The sequence below is a fragment of the Acanthopagrus latus genome, chromosome 8 (genome assembly GCF_904848185.1).
Source record: "Acanthopagrus latus isolate v.2019 chromosome 8, fAcaLat1.1, whole genome shotgun sequence".
Lineage (NCBI taxonomy): Eukaryota > Metazoa > Chordata > Actinopteri > Spariformes > Sparidae > Acanthopagrus > Acanthopagrus latus.
Window position 1 is genome coordinate 11,316,417 of NC_051046.1, and position 22,788 is coordinate 11,339,204.

The 22,788-nt window shown below is 39.2% G+C and overlaps 3 protein-coding genes across 6 annotated transcripts; all 3 read left to right on the forward strand.

Moving 5' to 3' along the window:
- The first annotated feature begins 242 nt into the window (after positions 1-242).
- On the forward strand, positions 243-9,738 carry pias1b (protein inhibitor of activated STAT, 1b). The gene is made up of 14 exons (XM_037106735.1): positions 243-299; positions 2,450-2,882; positions 3,102-3,186; positions 3,334-3,381; positions 4,038-4,128; positions 4,235-4,369; positions 4,471-4,576; positions 5,012-5,085; positions 5,331-5,491; positions 6,057-6,190; positions 6,273-6,450; positions 6,559-6,698; positions 7,571-7,608; positions 7,701-9,738. The coding sequence occupies exons 1-14, from the start codon at positions 276-278 to the stop codon at positions 8,043-8,045; spliced, it is 1,992 nt and encodes a 663-aa protein (XP_036962630.1). The 5' UTR covers positions 243-275; the 3' UTR covers positions 8,046-9,738.
- Positions 9,739-10,527: 789 nt separating this feature from the next.
- LOC119024205 (kinesin-like protein KIF23) lies at positions 10,528-15,826 on the forward strand. Of its 4 annotated transcripts, none has more exons than XM_037106740.1 (12): positions 10,528-10,651; positions 11,258-11,282; positions 11,487-11,648; positions 11,758-11,924; positions 12,007-12,180; positions 12,326-12,562; positions 12,804-13,124; positions 13,342-13,575; positions 14,059-14,147; positions 14,363-14,441; positions 14,645-14,715; positions 15,333-15,826. In XM_037106740.1, the coding sequence occupies exons 2-12, from the start codon at positions 11,279-11,281 to the stop codon at positions 15,346-15,348; spliced, it is 1,554 nt and encodes a 517-aa protein (XP_036962635.1). In that variant the 5' UTR covers positions 10,528-10,651; positions 11,258-11,278; the 3' UTR covers positions 15,349-15,826. The 4 variants fall into 4 exon arrangements, with proteins under 4 accessions (XP_036962635.1, XP_036962632.1, XP_036962634.1 ...); XM_037106737.1 differs by lacking the exon at positions 15,333-15,826 and adding an exon at positions 15,062-15,249; XM_037106739.1 differs by lacking the exon at positions 15,333-15,826 and adding an exon at positions 15,062-15,249 and having other exon boundaries at positions 10,549-10,651; positions 11,505-11,648.
- A 1,844-nt stretch (positions 15,827-17,670) lies between these two features.
- On the forward strand, positions 17,671-22,725 carry morf4l1 (mortality factor 4 like 1). Its single transcript, XM_037106741.1, has 12 exons — positions 17,671-17,826; positions 19,049-19,095; positions 19,195-19,262; positions 19,357-19,443; positions 19,787-19,864; positions 19,981-20,006; positions 20,204-20,295; positions 20,517-20,618; positions 20,715-20,803; positions 20,919-21,091; positions 22,076-22,160; positions 22,238-22,725. Exons 1-12 carry the CDS (start codon positions 17,787-17,789, stop codon positions 22,320-22,322), a joined length of 972 nt encoding a protein of 323 aa, XP_036962636.1. The 5' UTR covers positions 17,671-17,786; the 3' UTR covers positions 22,323-22,725.
- Positions 22,726-22,788: the final 63 nt, after the last annotated feature.

Consider the following 22,788-nt stretch of genomic DNA (forward strand, 5'->3'; position numbering starts at 1 on the left):
AAACTATTAATAGCTGCAGCACTAGTATGAAATAAAAGGGAGGAAACAATGGGCGTACGTCTCGATCAGTCTAGGTTATTTTTGGCCAGTAGGAACGGAACAAAATTCCACCAACAATTCATCAACAATGAGGGGCGAAGTTAAGTTCCCAGTCCCATGAATTTCCACGTTGCAGCAGCGCCCCCTGCTGTCTGCTGCGAAGAAGCGTCGGACAATTTTGAATCTGCTCTGTCCCTTGAGGACGGCTGTTGCGCATGCGCAGCTAATGTAACAAGATGGCGGAGAGTGCGGAACTGAAGGTAAAGCGAGCCCCTATATTAGCTTGACAAATAGACGTTTCACACAGTGGGATTTAAATTTCGAACTATATCACCATTCCTACTTGACAGCAGAGACCCCCAGGAGTGTCGATATCAAAGCATATAATACAAAAAAAGCTTAGCAGCGAAGGCCAGACAAACTGTTAGCTGGCTGGCTAGCTCGCTAGCATTAGCTTTGTTATTGTTGCCGACGTTCCGTTAGGCTGCCTCTGAGAGTGCGGCTTACCTGCAGTTAAGGCCATATATCGCTTTTTGCAGCATATAAAAACCATGTTCGTGTCAATGTTTCTAACCGAATGATACTGTGGCGAGAGACGCCTGACATTCTCAGTAGTTCACTTGGAAAAGCGGAATATCTGTTTAAAAAATGGGCTCTGTCTATTCCCTGGAAGGCAAGCGCATTTTAGCTTCCATGAGTGTTATTTCTGTTAAGATCCGATGATGATCTACGTTATATAGAGAATAATCACAGCCTGGTTAGCTGTAATGTAACTAACGTTGATGATAATTGTTCAAACACTCAACAAAACGTAAAAACTGTAACGTGAAGTTTAGTTTCAGTCAGATTACTCCAACAGAATACATTCGTTGTTAGCTAACTTAGCTTATGCTAAATCTTCGCTGTATCCTTCTACTCTCTCAATGTAAACTACTTTTTGTTTGACTGGAAACACCCGGTGTAACTGTGATACATTTTCGCTTTGATTTGCTCACTTCCCAAACGAGTCACGGCACTGTTGGCTTCCCTCTTTTGCCTCATCATATGAGTCGTATTGTTACTTGACATTGAACACATTTGACTGTTGTATAGAATAAAACGTATTTAGCACATATTCTTCTGAGTTTACCTCCATGTAGCAGTTATAGCTGGTGTTATGCGCCACCGCGTTCATTTCTCAGTCCAATTTCAAGTGTCATCACCATGTTTACATTTCCAGAGAGATTCATCTTTAGCAGCTCCTCATTGAGTGCTAATTGGGGCCCATCAATTAACTCACAAATGACCTTGATTGATTATCAAAGCGGATTACCAATTATTTTTTCACATGCGCTTCACATATGCATGTTGTGTGTTTAATGCTAGGTAAGTGTTTCATTTGCATGAGATGGCACATTACATCTTTAAACTCAGTTATTCACAGGATATGACTATACAGAGGGTGAACAGAAGTGCATGTGTATCTGTGCAATATAATATCACATTGTAATGTAAGGCAATGGCCTTAGAAAAGACCCTGCCTTTGTGGATTGGAGTAAATATTATTTTGCATTGCTTCTGTCTCGCAGTAGTGTTGATTCAATTCTATGGAAATTTATGAGGTTTGCGGTGTTTCTTTATTTGACTGACTGATTTGAATGAACACTGCTGTGACACTATTGAGAAAATGGCTCCATTATATTGGCTTTCATTGTTTTCAACAGATGTGTATAGAGCTGCAGCTAACTATTATTTTCATTATTTATTAACCTGCCAATTATTTTCACAGTTTCCCTTCATCAATTGTGAAAGGTGAAAAATGACAGTTTCCAGAGCTTTAAGAGGCTTCTGTTCTATTATCATCATTAATGATGAAAAAACAAGCTGCAAATACATACATTTAAGGATCTGGAACTAGCAAATGTCTATTTTTTTCAGTAGACTAATTGACTGATCATTATCGCTCTAGATGCATAGATGTAATTGTGTTCACATCTTCTATTTCAGCCTGTAGTGATGCTTTGTGGATCAAAGCTTTGAAAACCTTGTCTGAGTATAAGAAATGTGCAGTCTGCTAACATCCAAAGGGCTATCTCTGCCGAGGTCATCTTGGAGTGGCTGTGTTAGTTAACAAAACTGTTTGTACAAGCTCATAATGTTTGGCTTTTTTTTTGATACACTAGCTGTATCAAAGGCTAAAGAATTGATTTCGTTGATGTTCCTACTTCAAGCATATCTCAGAAATGAAAATGTTATGGCCATGGACAGGTTGCATGTTCATGAAAGAGTTAAATGATTTAAATAAATTATCATGTTTTTTTTTTTTTTAGGGATAAAGTCTGAAGTCAAAGTGAGAAAAGAGCAATTCTTCAACATGAGAATAAAATATGTTTTGCAGGGTGTAATTTTTCATTCTCATTTTTTTAACCAGCAAATGGTAATGAGCCTTCGAGTTTCGGAGCTCCAAGTGTTGTTGGGGTACGCAGGACGGAATAAGCACGGGCGCAAACACGAACTTTTGACCAAAGCTCTCCACCTACTCAAGGCTGGTTGCAGTCCTGCAGTGCAGATGAAGATCAAAGAGCTCTACAGACGACGCTTCCCAATCAAAATGGTTTCGCCGGTGGACCTGGCCCTGCCCGGTGTTCATTCTGCCTCCAGTCTGCCCGCCGGCCTTGCCCAGCTGGGATTTGACAGCCACGGATCCCCGTCGCCTCTGCTGCCTGTTTCTTTACTTGGCCCTAAGCATGAGCTGAGTTTGCCTCACCTGCCCTCCTCCCTGCACCCTGTACACCCTGATGTCAAGCTCCAGAGATTGCCATTCTATGACGTGCTGGATGAGCTCATTAAGCCAACCAGCCTGGGTAAGTCTACTACTTCCTGCTCAACCGTGTGTGAGTGATAACACTTCTCTCAGGTGCTCACACTGATGAGGCATTGTGTGACCACAGATATCTGAACCATGACTAGTCAAAACCATGCTCTGTTAAAGTTCAACATAAGTAGACACTCACTGAATGATTTCTGTAGGTTGCTCTCTGACTATCATGTTCTGGTCCTGTTTTTTTTTTTCCCTTCCATAGCCTCAGACAACAGTCAACGGTTCCAGGAAGCATGTTATGCCTTTGCATTAACACCACAGCAAGTTCAACAGATCAGCAGCTCCATGTAAGTGAGACACTCTCCTGCGCTCACAGTTTCAAGCTGTCAAAGAGATGAGAGGGAAGAAGAAATAATACTGTGAAAGCATATTACCTACCACTTCACTGTTGATACAATTTACAATTTTGAAATATTTTGATCTAACTTGTTTAGGGACATATCTGGGACCAAATGTGACTTTGCTGTTCAAGTTCAGTTAAGGTATGTCTAACTTACTGATATTCAAAGCATTTGAGCAAGAGTTTCTCTTTTGATCAAGAAGTATATTTGCATTGTGTGACTAGTAGGTCTGCATTTAGTTTCTGTCAGTTCCGAAAGAACCAGAAATAGTCATGTCACTTGTTTAGGTCTTGTCATTTCAGTCTTTAATGGTCTTAAGTCTTAACTTTAACCAAAGTATTAAATTATGATGAATGCAAAGATAGGAATTAAGATAAACACGAAAACAGCTTGTGATTTGTGGAATGAAGGATACACTTTTCCTCTGTATACACATGCTGCAAGTTTTTTATTCATATTGAATGTTTTTTGGAGCAATTTTATGGAAATAGACAATACAACAACATGGAAACATTTTATTTGGATAATGGACAGTATTTGGCAAAACCTCAATTGAAAGCCATGGTGGCATCTTAACCAATATGATTGCAGTTCACCTCCAGCAGGGACATGTTTGGGTCAGGTCACATGGGACAGGTTTTTATTGCTTACGGGCGAGGAGGTTTAAATGCATCAAATATTTTATGTAAAAACCTTATGAAGATCAGTCAAAACAAAAAGGCAACCTTTGTTGGCATTTTTTCCTATCTGAGCAAGAATACTTTATGGCTTCTGTAATTTATTTTCTTCATTTTCAGATTTTGTCTATCAGAGACAAGCTGTCCCCAGGAGGATCATTTTCCCCCTAATCTGTGTGTGAAGGTCAATGGCAAACCCTGTAATCTCCCAGTAAGTATAGACTGTTTGTTATTAGTCTGTCCTGCCAGATTTTCTGTTTATGACACATGCAGTTACTGAGAATTAGAATCACTAATGTTTGATATTTTGTCTACAGGGGTATCTTCCTCCAACCAAAAATGGAGTTGAACCAAAAAGGCCCAGTCGCCCGATCAACATAACCTCTCTTGTCCGTCTGTCCACCACAGTCCCCAACACAATTGTTGTGTCATGGACTTCAGAAATTGGGAGGGTAAGAAGATTCAGGCGAAGCCTTATGAATGAAGCGTCATAGACCATTCAATAAGCAACGGGACTTGTTTTGCTCATTAGTGTAATCTTCTCTTTTGGCAGAGTTTTTCCATGGCTGTTTACTTGGTAAGACAGCAGTCATCTGCAGTATTGTTGCAAAGACTACGCTCCAAAGGAATTAGGAACCCTGACCACTCAAGAGCTCTGAGTAAGTTGTCATCTGATTTTGTAGTAAAAACACAGAACATGTACTACCATTACATCTATAAGCGAGAATGAAATTGAGGATATTATCACTCCTGTGACTTTTTTGAATGCCAGAAACTAAATTTGGGACCCTAAACATGAAAAATTTGATGAACGTTGTGCGCACTTCTTTTGTTCTGAGAGGATTCTCTGAAATACTTCTTTAAAAAATAGGACAATTTTGTTTGACTGCAATTTGGCTGTGCTTCAGTTTTCCTTTATTGGTTATATAATTGTATGTGCAGCTGTACAGTAATCCCAGTGTGATGTTTCTCTTAATATCTTTACAGCTTGTTGTTTTTTATGTGTATTAATGAAGGATTCATTCTGAGAGGGAAATTCAATGTATTGCACAATTGGATGTAACTCTCGTATTATTTTTTTGTCTTTCTTCCAGTCAAGGAGAAATTAACAGCTGATCCAGAGAGTGAGATTGCCACCACCAGTCTACGAGTCTCTCTCCTGTGTCCTGTAAATATTCCATTATACTGCTTGATTAAAAAGGAAAATCTTCTGTTATTGTAATTAGTTTGTTATTTACAAAAGTGCTGACTTGGCAAGTCTGAGTACATAGTGAGTTTTTAAGTTGCCAGTAACTGTATTTTATTGTGTAGACAAAAGTCTTCTTTGTACTTAATTGTTCACAGTTTCTTTGACTTACAATATTTCATCATTGTAAAATTAAGTAGTGCAGTGACATTTTTTTTTTGTTACAGCTTGGCAAAATGAGGCTGACGATCCCATGCAGAGCACTAACATGCTCACACCTGCAGTGCTTCGATGCAACACTTTATATCCAAATGAATGAGAAGAAGCCAACCTGGGTGTGTCCAGTCTGTGACAAGAAGGCGCCATATGAGCACCTCATTATTGACGGGTAAGAACATCACTGCTTCATGTAGTGGGTAGTATATTATGATTCTACTATGATGGAATGTTTTCAGCGTGAAATATATGAAACTCACTGGATATTTTTAATGTTTCCCTGAACTGTGTGCTGATGAGATCACACTGGCAATGTGACACAAAAAAGTTGAATCTCTGTCAACATGTGATATCACACATTCTTGGTAGCTTACTTTATTGCAGGATACTTACACCATGTCCCTGGTGATTTTCAGAGGAGGTGGATAAAAAAAATTGCTGCTGTGAAAACATTAGAGACATAATCTCTTGCTCTCTTTGTGTGTTTTGCCATCTCATAACCCTTCAAACTCATGCACCTATTGTGTAAATCAACCTTCCTGCATCAGAATTCATCAGTTCATATGTACATGAAGCCCCCACCAAAACAGCACCTGTATAGTCTGGGTGCCCAGATAGGACCTGGACATATACTGTAAATGCTGTCTTTCCAAAATAAAAGTTTTAAGGGGTGATGAAAAGGTAAAAATAATGTTACTTTGGTTGCAAATTTGCTAAACAACATGCTGTTTCCACAGGTTATTCATGGAAATCTTAAATAGCTGTTCTGACTGCGATGAAATCCAGTTCAAAGAAGATGGGAACTGGTCCCCCATGAGGTCAAAGAGAGAGGTGCAGGAGTTGTCTGGTTCTTTTAATGGTGTGGACAGCGGTATGTAACTCACTTCAGATTCTTTAAAAGTGCTCTTCATTGTTATCTGCGAGCAAAGTGTGATTAAGGTCTTTCTGTGTAGATTCGTCTCGGACAGATACACATGAGCAGAAACGGGGATCGTCTCATGACAATGGCAAGAAAGTTGATGTGATTGACCTGACACTGGATAGCTCCTCAGAGGATGAGCTAGACGATGAGCCGCCTCCTAAAAGGGCCTGTCCCTCACTGTCACCTGTCTCTCCACCTCCAAACAAAGGGTGTGTCTCCAAACCACAAACAGGAAATAAATACATGTATCTTTGTACTCAGCTCTGTCATGTTACTTCCTTTGTCACTAACACAGATGTGACGTTGTTTCCCCCCAGAGTACTGAACCTACACAGCCAGGCCTCACCTGTGACCAGAGCTCCCAGCATGCCCCCTGTGGAGACAAGCTACATTCCTCCCCCTCCACCTCTTATCCAGGACTATCGCCACTATTATCACACAACTAATGACCTGCCAGGTAGACTTACACTTGCTTTAGGACAGGATTACATTTTTTAAAATTCAAAGTTCACAGTTATAATTCTTTCCATCCATACTGGTCATGAATAATGGCTGTAGGAGAAAATATAGACAAAATCTGCATGGGTTTTTATTCAGAACTACATTCTAAAGTTTATCAGTCTGTGTTGGCTAAAGCATTTGGTATCTTTCAAAGTTACAGTCTGATTTTGTTTACTTGCTTAGATTTGGTGAATGATTATTTTGGGATAGTTGCATGTAGATGTGTTGTAGGGACAAAAACACAAGCAGCTGACTGCACATCATCACTTAATTTGTGTAACTTGGTGTGATGGAGCTTCATATCAGCTTAAGTAAGTTTTAGCATGAGAGTAAGCCTGCAGATAATGTCCCCAGTTCCTTTAATATACGGCCTTTTATAAACAGGAAGTATGAAGTTGCAAAAAAGGTAGCTGTGGGCTGCAACTTGAGCCACCTTATTTGCAAATATTTGTTCACATTGTGTCAAAAAGGTGAGCTGAATTAGCCATTAGCTGTTCCTGTTTGGATTGTACCTATGGATGTACTGACAATCATAACTATACTAATACTGAATGAAACTTAAAAATGTGATGATTGTCAGGGAGGTAGTGGAGAAATCAGGAGTTATTTTTTCTCAAGGATTTAAAAGCAGATTTATGTAAATGTATTTGCAACTGACATGCAGTCTCCTCATCTTACAGTTTGAAAATGTCCACGTCACCTATTGTATTAGCAGACATAAACATATTTCTTAGCACAGATGTTTGTTAAAGCAGTTGGTAGCTGATTATATAACAGTGATCTATATCCAGAATGAAGTAAATGGACAGTCTTTTTCTTTTCTTACAGATCTAAGTTTCTTCTCCTTCCTCCAAGGCGACAATCAGGTATACTTAGTGAAACACCTGGACTTTAGCAGCACAACACAGCAGTATGTTCATGTTTTTGTGTTAATATTCGCTCTTCTCTGTTCTGTTAGCATTACAACATGGTGATGGCTGCAGCAGCAGCTGCTTCAGCCTCAGCCTCAGAGGACCACGACCTGCTGCTCAACCGTTTCCTGCCCTACGGCTCCTCTCAGATGTTACGGGAGCAGCCGGGCACCCCCGGGAGCAGCACGTTGGCAGCCACCAACGGAGGCAGTAACAGTGGCAGCACCAGTAGTTTGGTGTCTTCCAGCAGTCTGCGAGACCGCGACAAAGACAGAGAGCGAGACAGAGACAGGGACAGCCACACCATCTCAGGATTGTCAAGGTCCTCAGTGGAGGCTGCAGCAGCGGCAGCCATTTATGGCTCCATATCGGACGTTATCTCTCTTGACTAGACCCACAGAGAACTGAAAGACAAGGGAGACCTCGAGAACGGGAGTTCATTGTAAATAAGGAAGAGGAAGATGAAAGAATACAGTGCTATGTACAGAGAGGAAAATCTATTTTCAATTTTACTTATCATATGTATATAAACTTAGGACGCTTCTTGTCCGGTGAGTTACTTCAGTTGATATTTTTCTGTGAATACTGAAGACTTTTTCACACCTCTTCATGTGGTCCTTTGATTATATTGTACCTTTTGTACCTGGTTTTTACAGTTTTGTTTCGATATTCCATGTCAATGGCATTATTTCAGTATAATGTTATGTGCACAGAACCCAATGAGGTGACACCTTATGGAAGATGACATTTAGAATATAAAGAAAATGGGCATTGTTATAGATGTACAAAAGGCAAGTCACATCGGAACACGAAAATGTATAACACTTTCTTTATTTTCTAAATGGCATAGTTTCTGTCAAATGTTTTGACAGCAGAAAGATCTGGCCATTTTTGCCATCACTGTAGATTTTTCTGTAAGACATTCATGCTGTGGTCATATTATTTTTAAATAATTATTTATGATGTAAGTTATGTTGGATGTATGCTGTTTTTTAAAGAAGCATTCCCTATGCCTCTAGGAACTGTTGCCACTAGAATTGCAAAAGCAAACGCTAGATCCTTCTGTTGTCATAACTGCACCCTTCGCTTGTTTGAGTCAAATCGAATATGAACAATATTGTATAGTTCAGACTGTACCTAAAACACATGTGAATTGGGAGTAAGTCAGTATTGTAAGACCAGGCTTGTTCAGTGTGTGAATGAATGGCAATAGTCCAGCAAGCAGGCCTCTGTCGTTAAATGACACAATTGGACCTTTTAAGATTTGCAATGTTGTGTATTCGTCTTTAATCTGTTTTATTTTGCATATAACACGTTAAAATATACACAGAAAACTACAGTGAAGTGGCCAGTCAACACTGACACATTTCTGCTCCACTGTCAAGACTAGGCTAGTTTCTGGTCCACTTGAGGGGATTCTTTAATTGAAAGGCTAACAAACTGTTAAATGAAATGGATGTAAGTGGGTTAATAACATTTCACAATTTCTTTTTGTTTGATTTTAGCACTTGCTTTTTTACATAAAGGCTGTGTGGAGCAGTGAAGAGTTCACAGTTGCAGTAAACACTTCAAGTGTAGTTTTCAGCTCTGCATGTCTTTGCGAAGTACCTAAAAGCTCATATGTTTGAGTGCCACGCTGTCCCTTAGTGAGGCCACAGGATGCATAGCCTCCTTTGTTAAGTGTACTATTTGCAGCAGCCTCTAAGTTAACTGTATCACAGAATGCATTTTGGCCCAGAAGTTAAAATCATTTAAATTTTTATGGATGACTCCCTTCCCTTTATTTTTCTTGACTTGTGCTTACAATTAGGATTATTTATTATCATATATATTTTCAGCATTTGTTTGATTTGTGGATATGCATTGCTGTCATTGTATGTGATATTTCTTTTGTAATTATATAATTAATGCTATTTAAAGATGTCATTGTTGCTTGACATGCATTGTAACATTTTCTGTTTCTCTGTCCGTTTTACTATCAGATGATGTCAATAATTCAATAGAGGCTTTGATCATTTTGAACCGCTACAAGGTCTACTGTGCTGTTTGATATTTGTAAGAATTAAACAGATATAAGAAAGTGTACATTTGTAGTTGCTCTGAGGACAGTCCTGATTCAACTGAATGTTTTTTTTTCTCTTACAGCACAAAGTCAGATGTATTTAAATCAATTTTGTTTGGTAATCCTCATCTTAATCGCATATTTAAACACTTTGATACAGCACCTGTGTAACAGGCAGATATATTGCCTAGTATTAGTTTTTTGCAACTATATTACAATCAACCTATGTTGCCATTGAAGGGTAACTGTACAAATTTTACACATTAAAGTGTGATTACAGGTTTTTGGCAGTACAACTGCATATGTGGAAAAATGTCATATAAACTAATTTGCAGCTCCAGAGGAAGCTGCACATAATCTGTTGAAATGCATCCAGTGATTTCACTCAGTGGCTACATTGCATTGTGGGTAATGCAGCCACCAGGTTTTGAAAAGGAAGATGAATACGTGTGGAAAAGACAACTATGAACATGCATGTTTTGTTCAGCAGGATAACACCATTTTTATGACTTTTGAAGCATAAATTAAATCGCCATAGGTGAAAAGCTAAAGTTAGGCTTTTAAACCTCACCACCACCAAGCCTCTAACTACACAGTTACTATTCATGTTTTCTATAAATTGATCACTGTAACAAGTTATGCTGTTAACACTTCTTCATGTCCTCATAAAGAAGAAAAGCACATCAAACTCAAAAATACCTGAATAAAAGTAATTATTCACTGACACTTTAATCCCATTGCCAATACACCAATACACGCGTTTCAATGCCAATGTTTCCTTTTACAGTTTAGCTTTTTTCAGTGCCAGATTTTAATATCACCTTTTCAGCCCAATAAACTCGGGCGGTGGTTGCTAAGCAACGTTCGCGCCGCGGGTCATTCCCGGTGTTTTGCTGGGACGCTGGTGATTAAACATCCAGAATTTCAACACATAAGGTAAATAAGAACACTTTTCAAAACCAGTGTTCTCGTTTAAGTTAAGTTTAAGCTGGGAACGGCAGCAACCAGAAGTTTTATACACGACCTAATGCTCTGGTATAAGTGAGTGCTGCAGGTGTTGGGGAAGTCCAAAATGTTAGCTAGCTAGCTTTATTAGTGCCACAGCAGCTAGCGCTCTCTCAGCCTTAATTGTTACACAAAACTGGGCTTAATCATTTGTATTTTCCTTTGTCGCATTATTATCAAGCGGTTATATTTACATCATAGTGTAACGTCAGTGGTAATAGCATATTACAACATCCATGGGTTGAATTTTCAGCCATGCTGTCACTAGCTTACTTAATATAAAGCATTAGCTTGTTGACAAAAGACAGGCAGCAGTTGAACTTGCTTTCTTAATTCAGAGATAGTTATGTAGAAGGAAAAATGAACGGTGCTGCACCAAATAACCACCTGCACTGCGGAAAAAAAATCTGTGAGTGCAAGTCCTCACTTATTCCACCTGTTACCTGCTGTTGTGTCTCCTGCCAAACTGTTTGAGAAGTGTTACACCTGTTCGTGATTTTTTTTTATACACCTGTTTTTTCTTTCTTTTTCTTGTAGGAAAATCTAAAATCTGTACAAATGAGTAAGTATGTCATGATTTGTACTTAAATAATTTACAGTTTTGTATGCATGAATTATCCAAATTATCATTCAGCAGGTTTTTGCACAAGTTATCTTTATGTGCGGGCCAGGACTATATTTGTTTGTGCCGCTTATGAGGAATATTTTGTATACTTGTAAACACAGAAAATAGCTTTTAGTATTTGATTCTGTTTGCTTTTCTTAGACGAGCCCTCTGTTATAGATGACCTGCTGCACAACCTCCCACCTCTACCCTCCAGTGAGCTAACTGACCCTCAGGATGACGTCACCCTGCCCAGGTTGATCGAAGCTCTGCAGCACAGACACAGGATTAGACTGATGATGCTTGATGAATACAGCCAAGCAGGTGCCTGCTTGCAAACCAACTCAATCCTCGCCTCTCAGCTTTGACAGTTACTTGAAAAGTTACATTTCTTATCCTAGCTCACATGTTCTTTTCCTACATTTTATTTCAGCCGCTGCGATGAACTCCATGCTTCAGGAGCTGGACAACAGCCTTATTTCAAAAGACAGTTTGATTCATGAGCAAAATGGAAAACTGGCAGAGAAGGACAAAATCATCCAAAGCAACACATCCGAGATCGAATGCTTGAAGAAGGGAACCAAAATGCAAGAATACAAAGTAATGGACAAAATCATTTCAGATTGCTGGTTTGTAGATGTATATTTCCGTTTCTTAAATGTCCCACGCTGTTCTATTCTAGATCAACATCCTGCAGAAAATGACCAAAATCTATGAGGATGATAAGCGTTCACTTGAACAGGAGCTGGAAACCAAAGAGCAGAGGCTTCAGAGGGAAGTGTCTAACAATAGACGTTTGGAGCAGCATATGCACAGTGTGGTCAGAGACACCAAGCTCAAGTGTGAGAAAGAATGTGTGAGTTACACGATTAAAATAAAGATTTTGAATGAAGTTGCCTTCTCTGTACTACAGGATTATTAGTTTTTAATGCTTCAACTTTCCCAATGATCACTTATAGCCAGTGGTGTTGCACTTAAATTTTGTGCCTCTTGCTCTGCAGGATAGACGTGTTAATGTGATAAAGTTGGAGATGCAAAACAGGCTCTGGGTGAGGGACGAGAAGCTAAAGCAGCTCAAGGCCATCGTGACTGAAGACAGGAATCCAGATTGTCCTGATCCTCCACCGTGTCAGATGCAGCCAAAGCAATGCCTCCCTGCAAAGAGGTTGCCTTCACCCACCCCTGCTCCCGTGCCCTCGCCTTCACCTTTGACCTCATCCTCATCTTCTCCTTCCCCTGTATGTTGTGTTAACAATACACATTTAGAGCACCTGCCCAACTCCCGACAATGTGTCTGTGGCTAAATATTATTAAATTAATTTAATCATTTGATATACCATCACAATGTCCTTCTGCTCATAGCATGTCCTGAGATGTATTGTGTCAAAATAACATTTAATTATTGTTAAATGACTTTGTAAGAACGGTATTTAATCATGCACGTATGTAATAGTGCAGTCTCTCCAATTCGCTCCCCAGTGCCCCGTTGATTCTCCCCATGTCACGCCAGTACCAGTCAGTCCAACCAGACCTGAGGAGGTTGAAATGAACCCAAGGCCTGACTGCCCCATCCCCTGCCCCAGTAGCCCTTTGTCTGTGACGGGCTGCATCTCTGCATGGGAGCAGTGGTCAGCCCAGGACAGCAGGCAGGGTCACTATTCCCCTCGTACACCAACGAGAACCCAGTCCTCAGCAGGCTCCTCCGCCAGCCAGGCCAGGAGGAGAGCTATGTGTTTGACTAGAGAGGAAGAGTCCGACTCCCCTCAGTTAGATTTAAACCTAATTGAGAGAAGCTACAAGGTCAGTGAGTTAGCAACAGGTAGCAGTATGATGTTTATATGAGAACTGGTACCTCTGATTATGCAATAATGACTATTATTATTGTTTGCTTTTGCTTCACTTATCAGGTTAGTATACAATTTAAGATATAGTTGTCAGAATTGTATCTAATCCTGAGCCACAGTTTTGTTTGCTTATGATTTTTTCCTTCTTTTTTAATTGTGTCCCTGTTCTGTAGACGGTTACCCCAGTACAACCACTGCACCGCCACACCCGCTCTACTGCTAGGGAGAAGTGGGTGGACCATACACCCTTGAGCAGTATAGACTTGGGTACCGTCTTGCAGCCCATCATCCCACGTGCCATCAAGGTGTCTGAACCCAGTGAGAAGGCCCTGTCAAAGTGTGACAGATATGTTTTAACACACCAGGAAGTTGCCTCTGATGGCGAGATCCAGACCAAACTTATCAAGGTAACCAATCTGCCACAGGATATTTGATATCCATAATAGCAAATGCTTTTCTGATTATCAGTGATTTGAAAGGTCACTACCAGTTTGTCCATGTTAACCATTGATACATTGGCACCCTTACATTCATTATTCATTTGGAAAACATTTCAGTACATATCTCTCCAGAGAATGTGGGCTCTGTAAGTTATTTTAAATTAACATGTAACAATCACACATATAAAAAAGTGTGAGAATTGTTCCCCATATGTGAGGGGGGGGGCTTCTAATAAGCTGCTTTGGCACTTTTCAGAAGCAAGCTGAAGAATCAGTGGCTGGAGATCTGAGCAGGAGACCTTTTTCACCAAAGGCAGTCAAACTGCATTTTATATGTCAAAAAAAACTGCAACTGTATTTTAGTAACACCAAATGATGTACAGAATTTTGCTTTTGGATGAACTGCTATTTAAAGTAGACTATTCCTTCATAATGCTATTCATTTTTCAGGGTGAGGTGATTAAGACCAGGGGAGGAGGACAGGCTGTACAGTTCACCGACATTGAGACACTAAAACAGGAGTTCACAACTGTCCCAAGGTAGCAGCCTACAGCCAGTTATTAGCTGCTTGATTGATAGATAGATAGATAGATAGATAGATAGATAGATAGATAGATAGATAGATAGATAGATAGATAGATAGATAGATAGATAGATAGATAGATAGATAGATAGATAGATAGATAGATAGATAGATAGTTGTTCACAATGATGTTTTAACATGTTTTTTGTCACTTTACTTTTGTGTCTGAAGCTGCAAAAGAAAATCTTCCGAAGGCAAACCTGGAAATGGAGATCGAGCAGAAGAAGATAGCACTGATGTGGAGACGAGGGTAGGATGATATTATCTGATGTTGAAGTGTTCAGTTCATTGCATGTGCATGTGTCTCTCTGTTGGACTCTTACCTTACACGTAAATGGTAGTTAGGTGGTTCTTGTAGTTAGAACATTTTATGATGGCATCATCATTCAGATTAATGTAGAATTACCAACAGTTCAGTATCAATCCAGGTCCCAATTTTTCTTATGTTCGCAGTGCTCTGTGGCCATAGAGATGAGGACTGGATCAAACATGGGTCCTGGCTATGAGCATCAGAGGATCAATAAGTAAGCCATCAACTTTTATATACCAACAGTATAAACTATACATTTGGAAATAAAATGAGAGAGAGGCAGACCCCTAACACTAACAAGATAAGCTAATTCTGTGTTGTTATTCTTAATGCCTGCCAAACATTATGAGGGAAGGTTGATCATTTTGACATCCTCAGCAAAATTACTATTCGCAAGCACCTGTTAGCACCTAGCCTAGGAGTATAAACATAACTTGATTTTATTTTTAATAATTGTCATATTACAGTTATTGATCTTGCATAGCCACAAATAGATACATGACCTCTGTCTTCAAAATAGACAAATGACATTTTTGTACATTGTATGTTGCATTTTTTAGTGGGGCTTGTACCACAATTCAGGAGCCACCAGAATCAACAAAAATTAAAGTTCCTTGTTGCGTCTTCGAAGAGAGAGAGAAAGAAAATGGAATGATATAATTCAAAAAAAGTAATTCAACAGGGTCTGTCAGTATCTATCTGCCTGTGAGAGATAAAACGTCTTTATATAATAAATGTCTTTAAAGTACGTCAGTTTTTTTCAGTTTTACATTGTGCAGAGTCTCCTTGAGCCACCACACACTATTTTTTATCTGTCTTCCCTTTTTACAGACGCAGGAAATGCTAAAAGCAGCCGCCAGCTGCTCCAGTGATCACTTCCCTCTTTCCTCACTTTGCTGTTGTGCAATAGTTTGAACTTCTTATTTGTTAGCTTTTGTGAAAATATTGTTTATATGTGTAAAAGTGTTTATACATGGGTCACTAAAGCTACTTTGTAAACAATTTTGTGTTGTATTTGAACCAATATAAAACAAGTGTTGTTTGATTCAGTCAAGGATGTTGGCAAATATTTAGTTTCTGTGACTCTGCTGCTGAAGATTCTGAGTGCACATGCAAGACATTGTGAAGCTGCCACGATATTTTTTTTTGTTCAGTGCATACGTTTTCTGTCTGTTTGTTATTGAATTATATAGCAATTCCAATAGCATTTGAATAATCCTGTTCTTCTTGAATTTCGCTATACATAAAATTAGCTTCTGTCACGTACAATCTCTCCTCTGCTCTCCTACCTTCACTGTTCACTCAGGAATAAAATTCCAGCACCAGTTTGTTGTGTTTATATACACTGAGGAACACAATGCAAACATGTCAGTGCAGTGCGTAATGCTACAAGCAACTGGCACAAGGATGATCTGTGAACACTAGATGTCAGCACAGGACCACAGTTCCTTAGAAAACTTAATCAGGGGTTCAGTTGCACTGCAAAATACCTGAGGGATTAATACAGCTATGAAGGAGTAATCCCTCATGCTGTGCTGTTCTGTAAACAGATATGTTAATGACAAGAAATACTAACTTTATGAATGGCAGTGAAAACAAGAAAATTTGTGTCATCTGATAAATTTTAACAGCTTTGCTGTTGCAAGGGCCGACTGAGCTTGAACAATGCAGCAAATCTTTATTAAATACAGTGTCCAGTTTCACTGTCTCTTGTCAGCTGAGCATCACCAGTCTAATGACCCGCTGAAGCCAGTGGTACACTCATCAAGGCTTTGAGTGGACAGTTGAAATCTCATCTACCAGCGGTCTGGCTGGGTTTCAAGTGGAACGCACTAGAGAGTGACTAACATGGAGCCTCTTGGAGAGGGGCAAGTGCCAAGAGCAACCAGTGGCCATTAAATTCACTCCTATGAGATACTGAGTGCTTTGCTTTTTGACCAGGATCTGTTTGATGTGCTGCACCACACTATTATCCCCGGCTCCTCACTGCAAGCCCTCCACAACCAAGTGGTGTGAGCATTATAATGAAGTTATTATGAAACTCTTGTTGCACCCCTGATCGGCGTTACAAGGTTCAAAGACACACTTGTGGAAAATAAATGAAAACTGCACTCAAAGGTCCACAACAAGCATAAAACCAGGTCAGGGAATTATGGTGTTCTACTTCAAACCATCAGACCATCTCTGATTTCAACTAATCAAGATAGGTTCTCAGTTGGTTCTCCTTGGTTTTGGTGACGTTAAGCAGGAAAGCACTCAAATTGATTAAAACTGCCCAGAACATCATGATGACCCATCTATCAGTGACATTGGTGAAAACTGTGGAGCAGCTTCATTCCCGCAGGCTGTGAGACCTGTCAATTCATCATCAACACTTTACCATTTCTAAAATAGATGTAGCAGAACTCAAAGGACTCAAACATTTTTTCTTAAACCCTTGTGATTTAAGAAATGACAATACATTTACCTTGTAGGATAATTGTTTATAACTGTTTTTGTTTATAGACATTCTGCTTGAATGGCTCTGACACAGACGTTATAAGTTGCCTCTTGGCACAGGCAGGACAAAATGATTCTCACCAATCCATGGTGCTGATGAACGCCATTCATAATTCAGTGGTTAAAAAAGCACTGTCCTCAATCATACATGTCATATAATACGTTTCTCAGCCATATGCAATTAAAAGAACATCTTCTACTTTCATAGCATGTTATTTTACCAACTGACAGCTCATTGACTCGCCTTTTTATATAATGTTTTTTCAATTCCAGGAAGGCTTTACATTCTCCATTTACTCATAGATTACAGTCAATAACAATATGTTACAGTTTATATGCCCATAGAGGACTAGAGAACTTCAGAACACCCATACAATTATACATATCAGATTTAACTGTAACAGATGCAAAAGTGGAATTAAGTGGATTAAGTTCACTAAGGGCTTCCATGTATTATTTGGGGGAATTTAAATATTCCCAGCAATGACTGGAGGTTTTGAAACAGCTTTAACACCATGATGTACGAAACATTTTACACATTTTGTGCTTGCTGGTGAACTTCTAGACTTTATGTTGCTTGGGAAATCAGGATCTCAGTATTTCTAAGCTAATTGTGGGCTCCACCAGACAGCGGCGTCATTGGAATTCATTTAGAAACGGGCGCTGTCTTTGGTCGCGGCATTAATGCGTCATCCCGTCGACTATGACGTTTTTAGAGAGCGGCGCCGTTTCAGACTGGAATGGGAGCTAGCGATTTTTCCCATATTTTGATAGTTTAATCCGTGAATGGCGCCGAAACAGGACCCGAAACCTAAATTTCAAGAAGGTAACAAGTTGTCTGTTTTAATTTCTGATAGATTCGTGTTATCAGGCAGCGCTGGAGTCGCCGGAGAGGTCCACCATGTCAGCTAGCTTATGACCGAAACAACACTGCAGCCGCCGAATGGCTAGCATCGTTAGCTTTCATTGTTGTTGCATAAAACAGGTTTCGGTCATTTTTATGCGCTACTTTAGTTAAATATCAAGTTTTGTTCTTTGCGGCAGATTGAGGCGTCAGAAGTACCATACGGCAGCGCAAATGCCTTGAATTTTCATCTGTTGTTTTTGTCCCAAGCTAACTGAACGTATTAGCTTCATTCAGTGTTAGCTCCTTACTGATTTCACCGCCTATCTCTCTGTTCTCACAGTTAGCCGAGTCCTAGCTGTGTGGCTAACTGCTGTTGTCATCTGTCAGACATTTCTGCAGCTCTTTCAATGATTTACCAAGTGTGTATGCATTTTCACTACGTGAGTGGTCCTCGTTGGTGTGGCCTATCAACCTGTCCTAAAGCAAATGATGTGTATAGTATGTCAGTTAGCATGTATATCATTTATTTATTTGTTAGACATTGAGTTCATTCATTCCTTAAGAAAAAGGCAAATGTTGAAAGTCAGTATCAGGTTATTATCGATCGCGGTACACGGAATCTCAGGCAAAATATTTGTTAAAGTCTCTTAATTAAGATCTAAATTAACTTATTGCAATGCACTGCAAGTTCTCCAAACCAGATCATGAAGCAAATTTATTTATTATGACAGTAGTTGTTAATGGCTTAATTGATTATGTGTTGACCATTTTAAATACAAAGGAATCAACGATGAGCTTAATTGTCAGCATCCTTATTATTGAGGGAATAAAATGTTTTATGTCAGTGGGAGGATTTTCTGCCTTTCTTTGTTTATCATAATTGTAATGTGGATATCTGTGGGTATTAGAGATTAAATTATTAGATTTATTAAAATAGTCAACATTTGAATGATAGTTTGAGGTCTCCATGTGTGTCTAAAACTAACTTATAAACTTAGCTGTAAACTTGCTTCCAACCATCAAAGAGACGTTTGAAACGATAAAGGTGTTAATTAGGGTGTAACAATGTTTAAGTCTATTTTAAGCCCTGTTATGAACTCTTAGGATGTGTATGTGCAAGTAGATCAGTTGTCTTTACACTTTAATTTTGTTTTACTTGAACTGCCCTTTGCTGACTTTAATTGACCAACACTCTGTTCAGGTGAAAGAGTGCTGTGTTTTCATGGGCCATTGCTCTACGAAGCTAAGGTAGGCTGCATTAGTTAGCCCGATTCTCCGATCATGTGATCCTAAACTGTGCCTCCAATATAAGAGTTTCTTGACAATGCTTTATGTCTCTGTTTGCAGTGTGTTAAGATAAACATCAAGGACAAACAAATCAAATATTTTATTCATTACAGCGGGTGGAATAAGAAGTAAGTGTTTGGTTCACACAAATCAAATACTTAAGATGTGTACAGTGAAGATTTTCAAAGTGCTTAATTTCTGTCTTGGTGTTTTATCTCCCAGCTGGGACGAATGGGTTCCTGAAAGCAGAGTGCTTAAGTATGTGGACAGTAATCTGCAGAAACAGAAAGAGCTTCAGAGGGCCAATCAGTAAGTCCACTCTCTCTTTTCCAATCGTAGTTTTTATAAACTTTAATGTTCACAAATTACACTCCAGTGACTTTTCTTATGAGCAAGGTCCATAGCAAGAGCAATTCAGAAATTATGTTGTAATGGTGTTCTGCTTGGTGAATATGGTAGAAAACAGAACAGAAATATAAAGAATAAAAAAAGAGAAACAGAATAGTACCCCATGTCCACATGCATTAATACCTCATATACATGTACACTATATTCGGAGATGTTAACAAAGCGTAGTCCGTGTCCTGAAAACTGGCTGACTTTAAATATAATATTCTAATGCAATTGATCGTGTTTTCTTTTCTCATTTCAGAGACCATTATGTAGAAGGAAGAATGAGGGGTGCTGCGCCGAATAAGAAGATACCTCCTGCACCGCAGAAGAATGATGTGTGAGTGCAAGTAATTTCTTATTTGGCTGTCTCCTGCCAAACTGTTCTAGAGGTGTTACACCTGTTAATGACTGTCTTTATTTTAAATGTCATACCTCTATTTTTCTCTGTCGTAGGAAAACCAAAAAGAACAAACAAAAGAGTAAGTATATCATGTTTTTTATTTCCATAATTATCACTGTTTTCATGCATAAATCCTCAAAATTATCACTTAGCTGGTTTTTGCACAAGTGTGTTTGCATCGTCAGTTCCACAGAAGCTGTGAATGATCAAGAAAGTAACAGCATAATTGGTGTCACTAGAGTAGAATGTTTATGGAATATGTTTCTGTCTGTGCAGCTCCTGGTGCAGGAGAAGGGACAAGTTCAGGAGGAGATCCAACCCACCCGCCTCGAAAGAAGAGGGCACGTGTCGACCCAACAGTTGAAAGCGTAAGTTCATAAATACCTGCTGCCTTTAGTACTGATATTCCTGGTTGGGGGTTTCTGATGTCAAATCATGCTGAACTGCACTGGAAGTAAGCAAGTAAATAGTTTAATTGTTGTTTGTTGCAACTGCATAATGGAAATGTTTTGAAATTAAATGTGTAAACATCATGATAAAAAGCCTCCTCTTGGTGCACTTTTTCATACATCTGGTCCTGTCTGCTCAGGAGGAGACCTTCATAAATCGAGTGGAGGTTAAAGTAAAAATACCAGAGGAGCTGAAACCGTGGCTTGTGGATGACTGGGACCTAATTACAAGGCAAAAACAGGTTGGTACTGATTTAGAATTTAAAATGAATTTCACTGCATTTAATCCATTGAGATAGTCGCCTGTATTTGTTTATCCTTTCATTTTATGCCATCAGCTTTTCCACCTACCTGCCAAAAAGAACGTCGATGCAGTCCTTGAAGATTATGCAAACTACAAGAAATCGAGAGGAAACTCTGACAGCAAGTAAAGATACGCTTTGTTACTTGTCATTATTTCTGTCATTTACTCAAGTGGTGTACATTATCCAGGTGATTCAAAAATATGACTTGCTATAACTTGGTTTTCCTCTTCTGCTCAGAGAGTTTGCCGTGAACGAGGTGGTTGCTGGTGTCCGGGAATATTTCAATGTCATGCTTGGGACACAACTTCTCTACAAATTCGAGAGGCCACAGTACGCGGACATCCTGGCCAACCACCCGGATACATCTATGTCTCAGATCTACGGCGCTCCTCACTTACTCAGACTCTTTGGTAAAAACACACCTACAAAATGTTATATTACAAAAAAGCAGTGGCAGTTATGAACACACAAAATTAGATATGAAATGTGAAAGTGTGGCATATTGTAGGATTATGTGGTAAGTATTAAAAAAATGTGTGGTAAGAGAATCAGAACCTGACTGTAAAATCAGCTGGGCAGGATGTTGTTAGCTTACAAATATATCGATACGTGTTCACTCCTCTCTGCTCTGCTGTTATGTCTCAGCTAACTGTGGCACCTTGAGTCACCCATTAACTACGTTTTTGCAGAGAACTGATGAATAACCCCCAAAACTCTAATGCTTTTTTGTAAAAAAACAAAAAAAAAACAAAACACTATCAGTTTTTGCTACCCTCACTTATTGACACCAGAAATACTAGCTGATAAAAAAAATGTTTTATATAAATGTACATATATAAATTACACTAACATAATGTGCACATTGCACTGTTAATGTTAATATTTTTTCTGACAATGTCCTTAAACTTTGAGTAAATTGTGCTCAGTTTTTAACTGTTTCCTGACTGTTTTCATCTAGAGATAGCCCGATGAGGGTCCATGTAATAAAACAGTGTTGTCATTAAACATAATTGCAAGTGAAGTGGACAGCGTGGGGGGGGGTCTTTTTCCTTGGTAGCCTCTGGTCTTCTCCCACACACCTGTCGATCTTAAAGTGTGCGAAAGCTGCACTCTGTACATGAAAAAGTTTAAATTCTCAGCTGCATCTAGTAGAGCTACACAGAACAGTCATTCGAAATAAGAGCAAGCCTGTTTCTTTTAATTGCCTTTTGAATGGATAAATAATCATCTGAACCTACACAACCTGCTTTCTGTGCTGGTATAAAAGCTTGAAAGACTTCTTCTCTGGGATCAGTTAAGTGGAAATATTGAAGGAGTTTTATAGTAATTATAAATAAAGACGAGGCTGGAGGTTATATAAAGTGTAATATTCTGTCTTTGTTTGGTTTTCACAGTGAGGATCGGAGCCATGCTTGCGTACACTCCCCTGGATGAGAAGAGCCTTGCACTGCTGCTCAGTTATCTACAAGACTTTCTCAAGTGAGTATTCACACAGTTGTTAATGATGAGGCTCGTTTTGATTCAGCACACATGACAGTATTGTTTCTCCATTCCAGGTATCTTGTAAAGAACTCTGCGTCGCTCTTCAATGCAAGTGACTATGAAGTCGCTCCTCCAGAATACCACCGCAAGGCAGTCTAAGGTTTTTTTTTATTCAGGATCTGAAGCCTTTGTAAAGTTCGGAGACGACATTCTTACCAGTCAAAAGGATGTGATTTCACAAAAAAGCCTTTTGGAGAACGGATTGTGCGAGATCTGTCGATTTATTAAGGAAGAATCAGAACAAGATGTCACACTAATCCCAGGACAAATTCATTTTCTTTCATGTGGAAAGCTGCTGAGTACGCTCTTCCTGTATTGGTATGTTTTTGAGTACCACTTTTTAGTTTCTATGATGCTCGTTTTTGTCCAGTGTTTACCGAGATCTTTTGAAAAGGAATTTCATCATGATTATTTTTGTTGTTTCCCGTATTGGTTCAGATGCTGGCTAAATTTGTCTTGTAGGCTGTCATCATTTTCTAATAAAAGTCTTTTCATTCTCAAATTGTTGGTCCGTCTTTGTTATAGAATTTATTGCCTTTCTGTTCATCTCCAGAGGAATGAAATT

What these genes read in the sequence shown, in the direction of transcription:
- pias1b (XM_037106735.1), top strand. Translation starts at nt 276, where the DNA reads ATGGCGGAGAGTGCGGAACTGAAG. An exon ending in GCAAACCCTGTAATCTCCCA is followed by an intron (nt 4,129 to 4,234) that starts GTAAGTATAGAC and finishes TTTTGTCTACAG; the next exon opens with GGGTATCTTCCTCCAACCAA. An exon ending in GGACTTCAGAAATTGGGAGG is followed by an intron (nt 4,370 to 4,470) that starts GTAAGAAGATTC and finishes CTCTTTTGGCAG; the next exon opens with AGTTTTTCCATGGCTGTTTA.
- LOC119024205 (XM_037106737.1), top strand. An exon ending in GCACTGATGTGGAGACGAGG is followed by an intron (nt 14,442 to 14,644) that starts GTAGGATGATAT and finishes TTATGTTCGCAG; the next exon opens with TGCTCTGTGGCCATAGAGAT. An exon ending in GAGCATCAGAGGATCAATAA is followed by an intron (nt 14,716 to 15,061) that starts GTAAGCCATCAA and finishes TGCATTTTTTAG; the next exon opens with TGGGGCTTGTACCACAATTC.
- morf4l1 (XM_037106741.1), top strand. Translation starts at nt 17,787, where the DNA reads ATGGCGCCGAAACAGGACCCGAAACCTAAATTTCAAGAAG. An exon ending in CATTGCTCTACGAAGCTAAG is followed by an intron (nt 19,096 to 19,194) that starts GTAGGCTGCATT and finishes CTCTGTTTGCAG; the next exon opens with TGTGTTAAGATAAACATCAA. An exon ending in AGAGGAAACTCTGACAGCAA is followed by an intron (nt 20,804 to 20,918) that starts GTAAAGATACGC and finishes TCTTCTGCTCAG; the next exon opens with AGAGTTTGCCGTGAACGAGG.